At 42.5% G+C, this 14382-nt stretch overlaps 1 protein-coding gene across 1 annotated transcript; it reads left to right on the top strand.

Annotated features, from left to right (window-relative positions):
* Nucleotides 1-768: 768 nt before the first annotated feature.
* Nucleotides 769-11165, top strand: LOC145349713 (cytohesin-interacting protein-like). The gene is made up of 8 exons (XM_080198247.1): nucleotides 769-1009; nucleotides 1491-1540; nucleotides 1770-1824; nucleotides 1935-2037; nucleotides 2161-2254; nucleotides 5576-5642; nucleotides 6380-6446; nucleotides 8604-11165. Exons 1-8 carry the CDS (start codon nucleotides 827-829, stop codon nucleotides 9053-9055), a joined length of 1071 nt encoding a protein of 356 aa, XP_080054373.1. The 5' UTR covers nucleotides 769-826; the 3' UTR covers nucleotides 9056-11165.
* Nucleotides 11166-14382: the final 3217 nt, after the last annotated feature.

The following is a 14382-nucleotide window of genomic DNA, read 5'->3' as shown; positions in this document are numbered from 1 at the left end:
TTAAACGTGGGCAGAATGTGTTTTCCACTATGTGACATAGCCTCATATGTATATTTGTCTCGCACTATTGACTACATTTCTAGCTAACACATCAGTACCCAAAGTGGACACGCGCCGTAGGGCAACAACCATCTGAAAGAGAAAGCTATGTTAACAATGGCTGGGGCGCTTCCAGCTACCAAACCGTGACTCTATCTTGTCTGCCTGCGCATACCAAAATTGTGTTAGAAGGTCACGACGTGAGTTTGTTAACTGTGTGTTTCTCTCTGCACAGAGATTGCCGAGTGTTTTCAGCATTTGACGTTTTAGTTTCAGATTCCCAGCATCCACAGTATTTCTATTTTGTTCTAATTTTCCAAACTAAAATATTTCATTGTGCAAACGTGCTTAAAAGAAACGGGAGTCAAAATACAACAAAGTGCTTGCTCTTACTTATTTATTCACGATCAGACTGAGTTGCTTTAGACTGGGTGGGTTTTAAACTAGGAAGAAAAACGGAATTTGATCAATGGAACCAGAAAATGTGCACTTTTCCTGCTTTTCTCTTCAGATTTTTAAACACTGTTCTGCAGCCAAGCAGAGTGTTTTTGCAAAACGTTAGTTAGACACTCTTAACACTCCATCACCAACTCTCAAAGCAGCAACTTGCGTAAACCAAACCAATTGATGTAAATGCAAAAGTAGCCACAAAACCACCAAATCACATGACTTGAATTTCCGTCTTGACACATTGTCTGGGCGCTTACAGTTGGGCTCGATCTGGTTTTATTCCACTCCCTGGACGTTACCTTACAGCAATGAGAGTGATTGATCCAAAACTGCAATCATGACTTTGCAAAGTGTTCTTCACATGAATGGCAATGCGAATTACATGGCAGCGAATTCTTCGCATTCCGGCTACGATCCCTACTCTGAGATCTCCAACCGGAGCTTCACTGCTGAAACTGACAACAAGCGTCTTCAGACTGTGGCCAACACGCTAGGGACCCTGCCCCGGGGGCGCAGACAGGTAAACCAGCCACCCCTCCCTACCAGTAACAATTATTGTCCAGCTATAACAAGGAGATAGTATGTAGAAGTGGATAACATGTCAATATATAGGTGGTGTAAAAATATTTTTGTTCTTAATATTGCCCCGTTCTCTATAATTTTGTTTGCACTGTAGAACATACAATTGTATTTTTCAATGTTAGACACGTTTCCTGTAAAGGGCTGATTCAAAATGAGCAAAAATTACAATTCAGTCAAGAATAAGATAATAATTAAATTGAACAACCTTTGAGTACATATGTTTGTTTTACTTTAACTTCATGAAGCAATCAATATAGCCTCCAGAAACAATGATTTCTCAGTGGTACAGGATACAAATGGATGGGGCTTTTGCAGACTAGTATTGGTCATACTTAGGGTAATGGATGTGGTTATGTATACTGATAAAAACTTAAATTCTTAAAGAGAGTGGAGATTTTGATTATTTCTTTCTTTTGCAGCTTTCTCTGACTAGATCAAACCCGTTGGCAGACACTTCATATTTTCGAAAGTAAGACATATTTGCTTAGTGACACTCTTTCTATTTTAAGAAATAATCTGTTGTTCACATTGATAGAGTGAGTCTGATGTAAAATGCAGGCATGATATCAACCTGTAAGAGTGAACATGTAGATGGCTGCATACACCACTTCAAATTATGAAATCATTACATATTCGGGGTGTATTTTATGCTGAAAGAAGGTAAAAAGTAACTATATTAATTTCTTTGTTTTAAACAGAAAAATGGTTGTCGTAAGCAAGCAAGATAATGAAACTTTTGGATTTGAGATTCAGGTGAGGAATTTGCTGCATGTATTGTGCTCATTGTTTTCAAGATATAACTTAAGAGCTAATTTTACTGTTTGTTTCTGTAATGGCTAACTTTTTTTATTTTCTACTTGCAGACCAATCGAATGGACCAGCACAATGCTAACGCATTGGAGACGTGTACGTTCGTGTGCAAGGTGCATGAAAACAGTCCCTCTCATGTTGCAGGGCTGAAGGCTGGTAAATATTCACTTCCTCTTTTGGTTTATTTGGTTCTGTCTTTCTCACGGATGTTCACTAATTACATGTAGTCCATTACACCGCTTCCTACATCTGTATGACAACCACTGTTTTGTATAACAGGGGATAAGCTACTTAACATCAATGGAGTGGACACTGAGGGGTTTAGCCACCAAGAAATTGTAGACCTAATTAAGTCATCTGGTAATTTGTTAAGGTAAGCATGAATGTAAACATCTTTTGTGATTTCTAGGGCAGTTCTCAGCTTCTGTTACCAACAGCAGTTTCGATTTTTCTAGCAGTGCTGTAAAGCAAACATGGTGGCAATGCTATCTCATGGGCCTAGCAAATCCTTTAAAAGAGTGGGATTAAACAGAGTTTATAGATTGAGAGGAATTTCCTAAGGTGATGTAATTGTAATTGCTAAAAAAATTTAGGTGGAATTCTCCCCCCAAAATTCTAAGCGTTGAATTCATGGGAAAACTGGAGTAATTCACGCTGTCTTTTTCAGTGGAAGTTCATACTAGAATCTCCCACACTCTGTGCACTGCAGAAGCCACCAGCATGTGCAGTGGCTCCAAAATGTCAGCCTCCCATTTGCTGGCCAGCTCGATCACTGCTAGCCCAGGACCCCTGCAGCGCTGCCCCTCCAAGCCCCCACACAGCATGATCGCAGCCCCCCCAACCATTCCTGTGTCAGCCTTGACCATCCACTTGCCACAGCGCCAATCCCCCATGCCCCACTGTGCAGACCCTCCTGCCCAGCCCACCCCCTTTGCTGGCCTCACACCTGCCCCATCAATTCCAATGGCAGATTGGCAGTGGGACTCCCCATCCCCACTGATTGCTCCATCTGGGCCCCACCCCTTTGGCACTGCCCCATGCCTGATGGGCAGTGCCAAAGTGCCCCCCTGGGCATGGGCACTTTGCCCCCTGAGGGCACCATTTCCCCACCATCTGACCACCTGGAGGGTTCCGAATGCTCCCCCTTCAGTCCAATGGAGTCGGGCTGCTAGTTCCCCGAAAATGGGAAGCTAGTATAATCCCTGCTGGAGTGAAACAATCTGGCGGGGTGGGAGAGGCTAGGGGCCTGGAGACTTCAATTCTGGGCCCATTAATTACATTAAAATAAGATTTAAATTAAGTACCTCTCTTCCTGATGGTTTCCAGCGTGGATCTGATGGCACTGGAAATCTGGCTCTGAGAGATGCGCACATGGCGGGAATGCACATGCAAATCCTGCACATGTCTGGCCGCCAGATTCTCGCAACCTAATGTGCAAGAAATTTAGCTGGGTGTGTTGGCGGAATCTCCACCTTTATTTTCTGGTTGCTGACAGGGGCCACACCACAAGTGTAAATGTCACTGAGTGCAAGGAAACTTGATGCAACTGTTGTACTAAAGAGAATATTCATAAAATGAGAAAATCGTTGGGGGTGTTCTTACCAAAAGAATTCTAAGTGTCAAATGAATGTGAAAATGGGAGAGAATTATGCGCGTTTTTTCAGCGAGCTGTCAGAGACCATCTTATGGCACTTAGTGCAAAAAAAAGAGGCAAAGTGTGATTCACACCAGATGAGGAACTGGATGGGGTTATTCATGCCAGAAAGCCAGCTGCTCACACTAGAGAACACAATCACGCATGCGCAGATCTCTCTACTCTATGTAACAGAATACTGAAGGTCCTGTCACCCTACTGGAATCATCCCTCCCCCCATCCCCTCCCCTCCCACCATCACTGGGCTCCCCAGCTGATTTTCCTTATGTTAAAGGAATATCGTCCCGATACCTGCCCTGGCTGATTGTGCTCTCACCCCCCCATCCCTGGCTGATTGCCCAATGCACTCTCAGCATTAGCTGGATAATGCACCAATGTGCAGCCACCTGTGAGACACCTAGAGATCTGCACTGACAAGGCACAGATATCTGTGACCATCTGTACTGGCTCTCAACCATGTCCAGGTCCACTTGTCTCTGCTTTTAAATCCTGTGTTCAGGGTATTTCCTTTTCTTCTTTTGCAGTCCTCATCCTTCTCATCTGGCCTCCTGATACCTGACTCTCTGCTGTTCCTGTGCAGGCTGCTCTCCCTCATCTCAAATGGCCTTGAATTCTAAGGGATGTAACACCCCTTTCCAGCTGCACCCTTCCTAGTGCTGAGGTGGGGAGCGCAAACAGTCATGCCCACTGTGCCAATGCAGTAAGAAGTCTGACAACACCAGGTTTAAGTCTAACCGATTTATTTGATAGTAAACTCACAAGCTTTCGGGGTTTCTCCCTATGTCACCTGGTGTTGTCAGACTTCTTACTGTGTTTACCCCAGTCCAACGCTGGCATCTCCACACTGTGCCAATGCCCATTAAATACCAGGAGGGTGACAACACCCTGAACAGGCAAAGTTCTTAATTCTGACTCCTCCATTGATACATGATGGGCTGCTGTAATTTTATCTTCAAAGAGCATAAACACTTTAACCTTTGATAAACATGCATACTCACCTTTTGAAATATTTCTGGCGCTGTGACTGGGCCCGGACATGGTCCCTACCTGCCTTCAGCTGGTTTGAGGCAGCCTGAACACTACCTGGAACCAGAAAAATTCATAAAAGATTCCAGAGATTTTTTTTAACAAGTCCAAGCATACGTTAAGTAGTGTGGATGGGTTCAGAGGCCCACGTTTCCCCGTCCTCACGAATATCGCTGATGCCTGAATTGAAGCTGTGACATGAAACTTGCACAATGTTGCCATCATTTTTCTGCCTGCTAGCTCCATTCTGACCTAAACTGTGCCGTGAAAATCTAGCCCTTAAGCTCCAGGCTTTCGAATGCTTCCCTCAGCCCCTTTGTATCCCTCTCCTCCTTGAAGTCCACCACTTCTTTGACTATATCTTTTTAAACTCTCCTGCCTTTCTCCCTGATGATTAGCACTGAAAGGAAATAGGTTTGGGTGGCCACGTATCCAAAGGATTTGGGTCTACCTTTTTTTTGCTCCTGTCTCATCATCAGAATATTTCACACCCTCCATTCATTATCAGAAGCTCCTTCACTTTATTTTAAACCCATCATTCTTTTGTGTTTTGAGCTAATGACAGAATGCCCATAATGCAATGCCATTCATGGGACATATTCCTTATTCGCTACATTTAGAAATAAATCTTTTTGGAATGCGGCTGAAGTTGACATCCCTAGGCAATTGGCCTTCTTATAATCCTTGTGGTGTGAGGTAGGGAATTCTAGGATTCTCACCCAGTAACAATGAATGAATTCTGATTTAACATCTAGGTCAGGATGGTTGTGACTTGGAGAGGAAATTGAAAGTGATGTGTTCACATGGTATTTCTGATCATGTTCATCTTAGTGGTTGAGGTAGATTCAGTGTAAACCTGGTGCATTGCTGCAGTGCATCCTGTAGAAAGTGCATATTTCAGCCACTGTACCATTAGTGGTGGAGGGGGTGGATTTCTTCTCAGTGTGAGTTTGCATCAATGTTTTCTGTGTCTACACCTAAACTTTACCTTTATTTTTTATTTCTATTTTACAGCCTGTTGACTATTAATAACCTTTCTGTCAAAAGAAATGAACTTGAAACAAAATTGCATTTTCTAAAGGTATTTTTTTCCAAACTTTTTGCTATATGTCGGTTCAATTGTGAAATGATAAGGACAAACAATGAATTCTGTAGCATACTTGCAAAATGAAAATGGAAACTGCATGAGTTAATTATCTCGTAAAACTCATAGTGAGAGTTCAGTGAATATAAGTAAAAGTAATTATTCATGATGTAGTAATGTGTGTAGCCAATCGAGGCATCATTTTGGCTTGACTCAGTTTTTCAGCTGGTTTGCATTCCCCCTTTCTGGAGAAATTTGCACCAAGTCCAGATACTATTTGGTTGAAGTAAACTTCCTCATAAATACTGTTATTTTAGGCAATTGATACCCTAATCCTTTTCAACAGCAGAGAGTTCTTTGAAATTGTGTTTAAATTTATACAGAGCTATCCATCTCCTATATTTATTTGAACCTGAACCAAAGGATACCTTGATATACTTGATATTTTAATTTGGAGTTTTGACATTTTAGCACCTCTTATTATTTTTATTGTGTACATTTGGGAGATTACTTTGTTGACTACATTTGATTATTTATTCATTGTCAAATGATGTTGGTTAATTAATGATATTAAAGGTAGCCCAATTTGACTAAGACTAGTTTGTGGAAATGTTTAGCTATATCTACTGTAAAAGTGATGCTCCTTTTTAATTGTACAGATGTTGCACAAAAGCTTCTTGGTAGATGGCTTTACTTTTGCACTTCTATCAATATTCTGCCTTCCTGTCTCTTAGAAAACACTTCAAGAGAAATGGGTGGAGTACAGATCACTTATGCTACAGGAACAACGCCTAGTTCATGGTAAGTTCCTACTGGGAAACCACAATGCACCATCATTTTAATGCTAGCATAACTTTTAAAATCTAACTTGAAAGCATATCATGTTATGAGATGCCTCAGTGAAGAAGCAAATGGGACCATTTAAAATTCTTTGTATTTCTATATAATTTGATTTAATCAAGGTGAAGGGATCTTGTCACAGTAAATATTATTCTACCTTGTGCATTTAGTGCAAATCAAAAACTCCTGGAGCACCTAAGACATAAAAAGATGTAGAGTGAAGCTTCCTCTGTCCGCTCTAAAAATATGCCCTAATGATGTCTGGTCAACTGATTCTTATTGAACCAGTCTGACTTTTTTTTTGTTTCCCTTACAAACCATCCTTTTGGGTTTTTTGGGTGAGATTTCCCATTTAGTGCCTACTTGTGGGTAGGACTGTATCCACAAAGAACTGAAATGCAACTTTCCAAACTCACTTCCTACAGAACCCTTACAATAAACAACCAAATACAGCAGTCAGTCTGTATGGGATTTAAACTGAGGCTGTACAAATAAAAGGAAAATGATTTTACCATCTTAAATTTTTATATTTTGAAGTGATTTTAAGGGGTGGAGAATGATTCTTCTCACCTCATCTGCAACTATGGACTTTATCATAACTGCATAATTTTAAGCTTAACTTTTCAGCTGTAAGTATCGTCTTAAGTGATTTATTTGATTGGTCTGTACTTGGCTGGGTATGATTAGGCCTGGCACTGAATAAGGGCTGGATCCTCACCTCTCACTTTTCCCCAACGTCAACATCAGTAGCTTGTTGCCTCCGCCTGGCTGGCTCATTCTGCATCCATTTAAAGGGCCTCCAATTGGAACAGTGAGCTCTGAAAGGAAGTACCTTTCCCAGCCACTAGGGTGCCATGTTTTACTGAGCAGGCTAGACACTTCACGCCAGCCACCCATACCATAGGTGAAAAAGCAATGGGGCCAGCAATGGTAAGATATGCAGTGGGAACAGTGCCGCTGTCATGATATTGAGTTTTATGCCACCCTTTCATCCTGTAATACCAACTGTCAGAGGGCTGTAAAATTGTGGATTGACCCTGACATTCAAATCCAAATAAAAATCCGATATCAGCGAACTTTAAAAAATTTTGCTTTGTTATTTTGAGTGGATTTTTATGTGATCTAAAGTAAAGTTGTGGCAGCTTATAAGTTTTTCCAGTTTTACACAAGTGGTGGAGAGTATACTGTACGTATTTTTCATCGAATCCCTACAGTATAGGAGGAGGTCATTCAGCCCATCGAGCCTGCACTGACAACAATCCCACCCAGGGCCTATCCCTGTAACCTCACGTATTTACCCTGCTAGTCCTCCTGACACTAAGGGCAAATTTAGCATGGCTAATCAACCTAACAGTAATGCTAACTATTAGCATTGCTAATTTTAATAGCATTGAACTTTAGGCTGTCTGACTCCCACTCCAAGCTTGTATATGACACCTTGGGCGGAATTCACCTAAAAACCAATTAAGTGTCACATTGGCAAGCAAACAGGTCTCTCAAGCACACTCCCACACTGCCACTTCTTGGGAGTGTGTTTTTTTTTATTAATTCGTGGGACATTCAATAGTCCCAGACCAACCAGGCGCTTCAGTGGCTTCCTGGTGTGGCCATTGCACCCGTTGTCTGGTGGGGACCAGTAATGATCCGTGCCAGCATGACTTCTCACCAGGGAAGTGGGAAGATTTTGGGAGGAGGGGAAGTTTGTGTGCCGCATTCACTAATGAGATTGAAATCCAGTCAACCTCAGTCTCCATCTGGCCAGGATCAGGTTCATGCCTTTAGGAGGGGATTGGGACGATCACTAATTGTTTTTTTGCCGAGTGCAAAATCAATTTCCAGGCTAGCAAGCTGTTCTCCCGAATTGGTGCAGGCTCAGTGAGGTTGGAGAATTTCCCTCCTGCAGCCCTTGTTTTAATTAAAACTTCACTAATAGGTAAACATGATTAGCAGTCGCTGATCTGAATTTTAGAATGAAATGTAATCTATTATTTATTGGCACTTCCAACCACCCTTCGAAATATGCTGTCAATTGCTACAACAGTAGACATGCAAAGAATGTGAGGGAAGGCACAGTATTCGAAATGTACACATATACATTTATGTTGTCTCAATCTGTAGGACTCTTGAGGAACAATAGCACAGCGGAAGCTGCAGAGTCCTTTCTCTACGACAATATTGCGATATTTGGGTCAGTCACACGGAACAAGGAAAGAGCTTCCAGCGACAGCAGCTGCAGGAGTCAACTCAGCCTAATGACTGATGACAGTGAGGATTGTGACTTCCCACTCAGTGTGTTTGAGGACTTAACCATTGGAGGCCACTATCGACGGAGCAGTATGGATGAAGAATGCTTCTTCTACAGGGAAACAGATATGTTCACTCAGAAACGCCAACTGAGCCGGAGCAGGAGCATTAGTGTTACCAGTAGTGGGAGTGAACACAGGTCGCCATCATGGGACAGTGGCTATGGGACAGTTCGAAAAGCTAGGAAATCGAGTGTTAGAAGACGCCTCATGAAGTTCATTCCAGGCTTAAACAGGGCAGTGGAAGAGGATGAGAGTCATTTTTAGATTTTTTTTATACTAATACTACAATGCAGTAGTGGTACTGCTAGTTTCATGATAGCATTAAGGAGCGAAAAGGTACTATGGCATTAAAACCATGTCAAAGAATCTCTTGATTGCAGAATGGATCTGTGTGTTACACAAAATGTAGTAAAATATTTTAAAGAAATTGTACAGCTTTAATCAAAAATTAACGTCTCTGTATATTTTTGCATAGTCCATGATGTTTCTATAATCAACAGAGATCGAAGTCTTGAGTAATATGTTCACATTATTCTGTATCAACAGTTGCTTCTGTAAGCAGCTAGAGTCCAACAATTAATAGATTTTCTAAAATTCCCTTACTGTAAGTGCACTCTTATATCTTTCTACATAACTAACGATGTAGAAAGGTTTTGGAACCTTCATTTCAATCTGTCTAAACTATATTTGAAAGGATCAATTAAAACATCCCTTTTCCCCATTCTGCAGTTGGAGACTTACAAATAGCTGACAATTTACAAACTTCCCTCACCAAGCAACAATTATACATGGATTGGCCTTGGAACCTCTTAAAAACATATCCTGTTGGGAGTAACTGAGTAATGACTTCAAAAGAATAGGATGAGTTATCTAGTATTTGTGATGTGATGTAACCACTGGTGTTGTTAACCATTGACCCCAGTGGAATTCGTAGGAAGGCTGGGAATGTATCACATTTGATCAGAGATCGTAGGTGCCAAAACCACCAACTGGAGCATTTACCTTACCCACCTGCTCAATACTGCAAGACAATTCACTGCTGGCTTATCAGTAAGGTATTAGGGTGTTCCACAGCCACCTTCTCAAGACTTCTTCTTGCTTCTGCCTACACCCACCCTGACTCCCGAACCTCTGCAAAGGAATCTACCCAATACTGGAAAATATTTGTGACTTTTTTTGGGTATCTAAGCTCCCCTGACCTGGACCTTCCCATCATTTCCCTCCAGACCACCTCTGGGGTCCGTTTACAGCCATCCACAGGTTGTTGCCATGATCTTATTGAATGGTGGGGCAGGCTCGAGGGGCTAGATGGCCTACTCCTGCTCCTATTTCTTATGTTCTTATGTTGCACCTTGTCCCACTTGAGCTGCATTCCTAGACTGGGTCCTGACTGATTCAAGATAAGTGAAACAGTAAACAAAGAACAAAGAACAACACAGCACAGGAAACAGGCCCTGCGGCCCAACAAGCCTGTGCTGCCATTTTAACATTCAGTGAACGCCTCATTCCAATCTTTCTTCTACCTATGACTTTTGTCTATGCCTCTTGGACTCCACAATAGAGGTGTGCAAATTTAGAGAATTATATGTGTGCCAGATTGAAGGAGGTCTAATTTAGGGACAATTTGTTAACACCAATCAGCCTAAAAGCACGTTTTTGGGGTGTGGGAGGAAACCGGAGCACCCGGAGAAAACCCATGCAAGCACGGCGAGAATGTGCAAACTCCCACAGACACCGACCCGAGTCGGAGATCCAACCCAGGTCCATGTATCTGCACAGCAAACAGTGATAGTCACTGAGCTGTTGTGTTGCCCGTCAGTTGGTCCAGTTTAAGCGTACACTAACGACATGAAGCACTAGGCAGCTCTCGAAGCAACATCCAAGAGCAGCCCTTGCACGACCCACCGCGTGTATGCCCCTTGTTGGCCAACAAGGTGGACCGAATCACCTGTGGATGTAAAAAAAAGACATCAATAAACATACACAAATGAAGGAGTCCTCACACCATGGTCAGCTCTCTGACATCACAGGCCTTTAAGCAGTTCTCATGTCTTACGAGGCCAACCAAGGAACTGGCCCAAACAGGTTCTTACTGTTTTCCAGTAGTTACACCAAATGTGGACTGCAATTACTGCAGGAGTCTAGGAAAATATTTATGGTTTCACTTTTATCCTCATCAAATACGAAGCACTTCTATAATCATAGCATACAATCTTTTTTGGAGTTCGCTATTAGTCATTTTCATTTATTCCATGTTAAACTTGAGTTTCCTTTCCTTTACTCTGTTATTCATTGCATGATACTTATGAGGTGGCAAAGTACTTCATGTTTTTTAAGTTAGTGAAACCTTGATTTAATAAATGTTCTCGATTGAGGATACGTGAAGCCATTCATTTCAAATTGCATTCAGCTCTAAGGTATATAGAATTAATTTACTTAAAGAAAGGTTTTACACAGACATTTATGTTGACACTTTTCAAATAAGGCAGATTAAAATGGTCCTTTTGGACACAAAAAAACAGTCCAGGCTTTCAGATGAAATACAATATGTTTGATTGGAAAGGAACATATAGCCCTGGTTCTGGAGACATTTAAAGATACCATCAGTTGATTTAAGAGCATTTTTCAAGTTCTATTGATTGTGAAGTAGTAATGAAGGTGAACTTGTTAACTTATCGTTAACAGTTTGATTTTTCTTTTAAAAATATGTTCCAAATGGCTAGCAAGCTGTAACTGGCTTAACAATTTCAGTCAAGTAGGATCTATTGCTTACAATTATAAAGGTTTCTTTACATTCTTAACATTTAAGATGACTCGTGGAGATTTGAAAACATATGTTCTAATTGCAAATGAACAGTGCTGGAAAATGTATATATTTGCATGCATACTGATTGTGTGTGCAATTGTTAATGAACTTTCCACTTCACCGTGAACACCTTATTCAAAGATAACATTTAACTTCACTATTGTCATATAAAAGAGCTGGCTTCGCATTAACATTTTGAAAAATAAATGGTCTTTTTGGAAAACCGAAAACCAAATGTGATAGAAGTCCAGTGGACTCATTTTGAAACCATGTATGCAGATGGAAAAAAAGTGCCTGAAGCGACAATATGATTCAAATGTGTTATTGAAGGTGTTAGTGTGTTATCAACAGTGCATAACGTTTTTTTGTATTTATAAAGTTCATGATCTATTGTGCAGTAGCTGCAGGGGAGATATTTTAGTAGTAGCACAGGACAAGTGATACAATAAAATGGCTGAGTGCATTGTCTGAATCACTTATTCTCTGGAATGAATTCCCTAGAGTCAGCACCTTTTGCAATACTGATTAGATTTTTATGCATTCATATTAAACTTAAGTGGTGGAATGGCAAGAACAACAAAATTAGGTGAAAGTATGTAAAACAGTTGGAAAATTAGTACCAGCATAAAGAGGGAGGAAGACGCTGGTGGGTGTCGTCTATAGGCCCCCGAATAATGATCTGGAGGTGGGGCGGGCTGTTAACACGCAAATAAGTGCGGCGTGCAGGAATGGGACGGCAGTAGTTATGGGAGATTTCAATCTGCATATTGATTGGTCGACCCATGTTGGACGAGGTGGGCTCGAGGAGGAGTTCTTGGAATGCTGCCGGGATAAGTTCCTTGAACAGTGTGTGTTGGAGCCGACGAGGGAGCGAGCTATCTTGGATCTGGTGCTATGTAATGAGGCGGGTAGAATTAGGGACCTTGCGGTGAAGGATCCTCTTGGAGAGAGTGATCATTGTATGGTGGAGTTTCTGGTGCAGATGGAGGAGGAGAAAGTGGGTTCCCGGACACGCGTCCTTTGTTTGAATAGAGGGGAGTATGGTAGGATGAGAGAAGAATTGGCGAATGTGGACTGGGGGAGTGCGTTGGAAGGTAGGTCTGCTGAGGAGCAGTGGAGGATCTTTAAGGAGATCTTTCTTGGTGCTCAGCAGAAATTTATTCCGATGGTTAAAAAGGACAGTAGGAAGAGAGGTAATAAGCCGTGGATAACGAAGGAGGTGAAGGAAAGTGTTAAATTAAAAGCGGAGGAATTTAGAGTAGCTAAGAGTAGTGGGCGAGAAGAGGATTGGGAAAGGTTTAAATGTCAACAAAGATTGACAAAGAAGTTGATAAAGGAGGGTAGGGGAAGCTATGAGGCTGGGCTAGCACTTAATATAAAAAAGGATAGCAAGAGTTTTTATAAATATATAAAAAGGAAGAGGCTGGCTAGGGTGAACGTTGGTCCTTTAGAGGATGAGAAAGGGGAGCTAGTGGTAGGGGATGGGGATATGGCGAAGGTCTTGAATAACTTTTTTGTTTCTGTCTTCACGGAGGAGGACGTGAATAATTTGCCGGGCGTTAGCGATGGAAAGGTGGTAGGAATGGAGGGTCTTAATGACATTACTGTTACTAGAGAGGTGGTGCTCGACAGACTGGAGGGGCTGATTGTGGACAAGTCCCCAGGACCGGATGGAATGCATCCGAGGGTTCTGAAAGAAATGGCGGAGGTGATAGTGGATGCCTTGGTGGTTATTTTCCAGACGTCGCTGGATTCCGGGGAAGTGCCGGAAGATTGGAAAACGGCTAATGTTATGCCGTTGTTTAAGAAGGGTGCCAGGCAAAAGGCGGGGAATTATAGGCCGGTTAGTTTAACGTCTGTGGTAGGTAAAATGTTAGAATCCGTCATTAAGGAGGAAATTGCGAGGCATCTTGAAGGGAATTGCTTGATAGGGCGGACGCAACACGGTTTCATTAAAGGGAAGTCGTGTCTGACAAATTTACTGGAGTTCTATGAGGATGTGTCTAGGGCAGTGGATAGAGGAGAGCCGGTGGATGTGGTCTTTCTGGATTTTCAGAAGGCGTTTGACAAGGTACCTCACAAGAGGTTATTGCAGAAGGTCAGGGGACATGGAGTTGGGGGTAGGGTGTTAGCGTGGATAGAGGATTGGTTGTCAAATAGGAGGCAGAGAGTGGGGGTCAATGGGTGCTATTCGGATTGGCGGTTGGTGACTAGTGGGGTGCCCCAGGGGTCGGTGCTGGGGCCTCAGCTATTTACCATTTATATAGATGATCTGGAGGAGGGAACCGAGTGCAGGGTGTCGAAATTTGCTGATGACACCAAGATTGGGGGAAAGGCAAATTGTGCGGAGGGTGTGGAGAGTCTGCAGAAGGATCTAGATAGGCTGGGCGAATGGGCCAGGAAATGGCAAATGGAATTTAATGTTGGCAAGTGTGAGGTGGTCCACTTTGGTAGGAAGAATGGTAGGAAGGACTATTACTTACGTGGCGAAAAACTGCAGCAGGCGACGGTGCAGAGGGACCTCGGGGTCCTTGTGCATGAGTCGCAAAAACCCAGCTTGCAGGTGCAGCAGGTGGTCAGGAAGGCAAATGGGATGCTGGCCTTCATAGCGAGGGGGATTGAATATAAAAGTAGGGAGGTCTTGCTGCAGCTGTATAGGGCATTGGTGAGGCCGCAGCTGGAGTACTGTGTGCAGTTTTGGGCGCCGCACCTGCGCAAGGATATTTTGGCCCTGAAGGGAGTGCAGAGGAGGTTTACTAGGCTGATACCGGAGTTGAGGGGATTG

This window comes from Carcharhinus amblyrhynchos, chromosome 11 (assembly GCF_965287045.1).
Source record: "Carcharhinus amblyrhynchos chromosome 11, sCarAmb.v2.hapA, whole genome shotgun sequence".
In the NCBI taxonomy this organism is placed as follows: domain Eukaryota; kingdom Metazoa; phylum Chordata; class Chondrichthyes; order Carcharhiniformes; family Carcharhinidae; genus Carcharhinus; species Carcharhinus amblyrhynchos.
Note: the sequence above shows the minus strand (reverse complement) of the source record. Positions and strands in the feature narration are given on the sequence as shown.

What these genes read in the sequence shown, in the direction of transcription:
- LOC145349713 (XM_080198247.1), top strand. Translation starts at nt 827, where the DNA reads ATGACTTTGCAAAGTGTTCTTCACATGAATGGCAATGCGAATTACATG. An exon ending in CTTTTGGATTTGAGATTCAG is followed by an intron (nt 1,825 to 1,934) that starts GTGAGGAATTTG and finishes TTCTACTTGCAG; the next exon opens with ACCAATCGAATGGACCAGCA. An exon ending in GGAACAACGCCTAGTTCATG is followed by an intron (nt 6,447 to 8,603) that starts GTAAGTTCCTAC and finishes CTCAATCTGTAG; the next exon opens with GACTCTTGAGGAACAATAGC.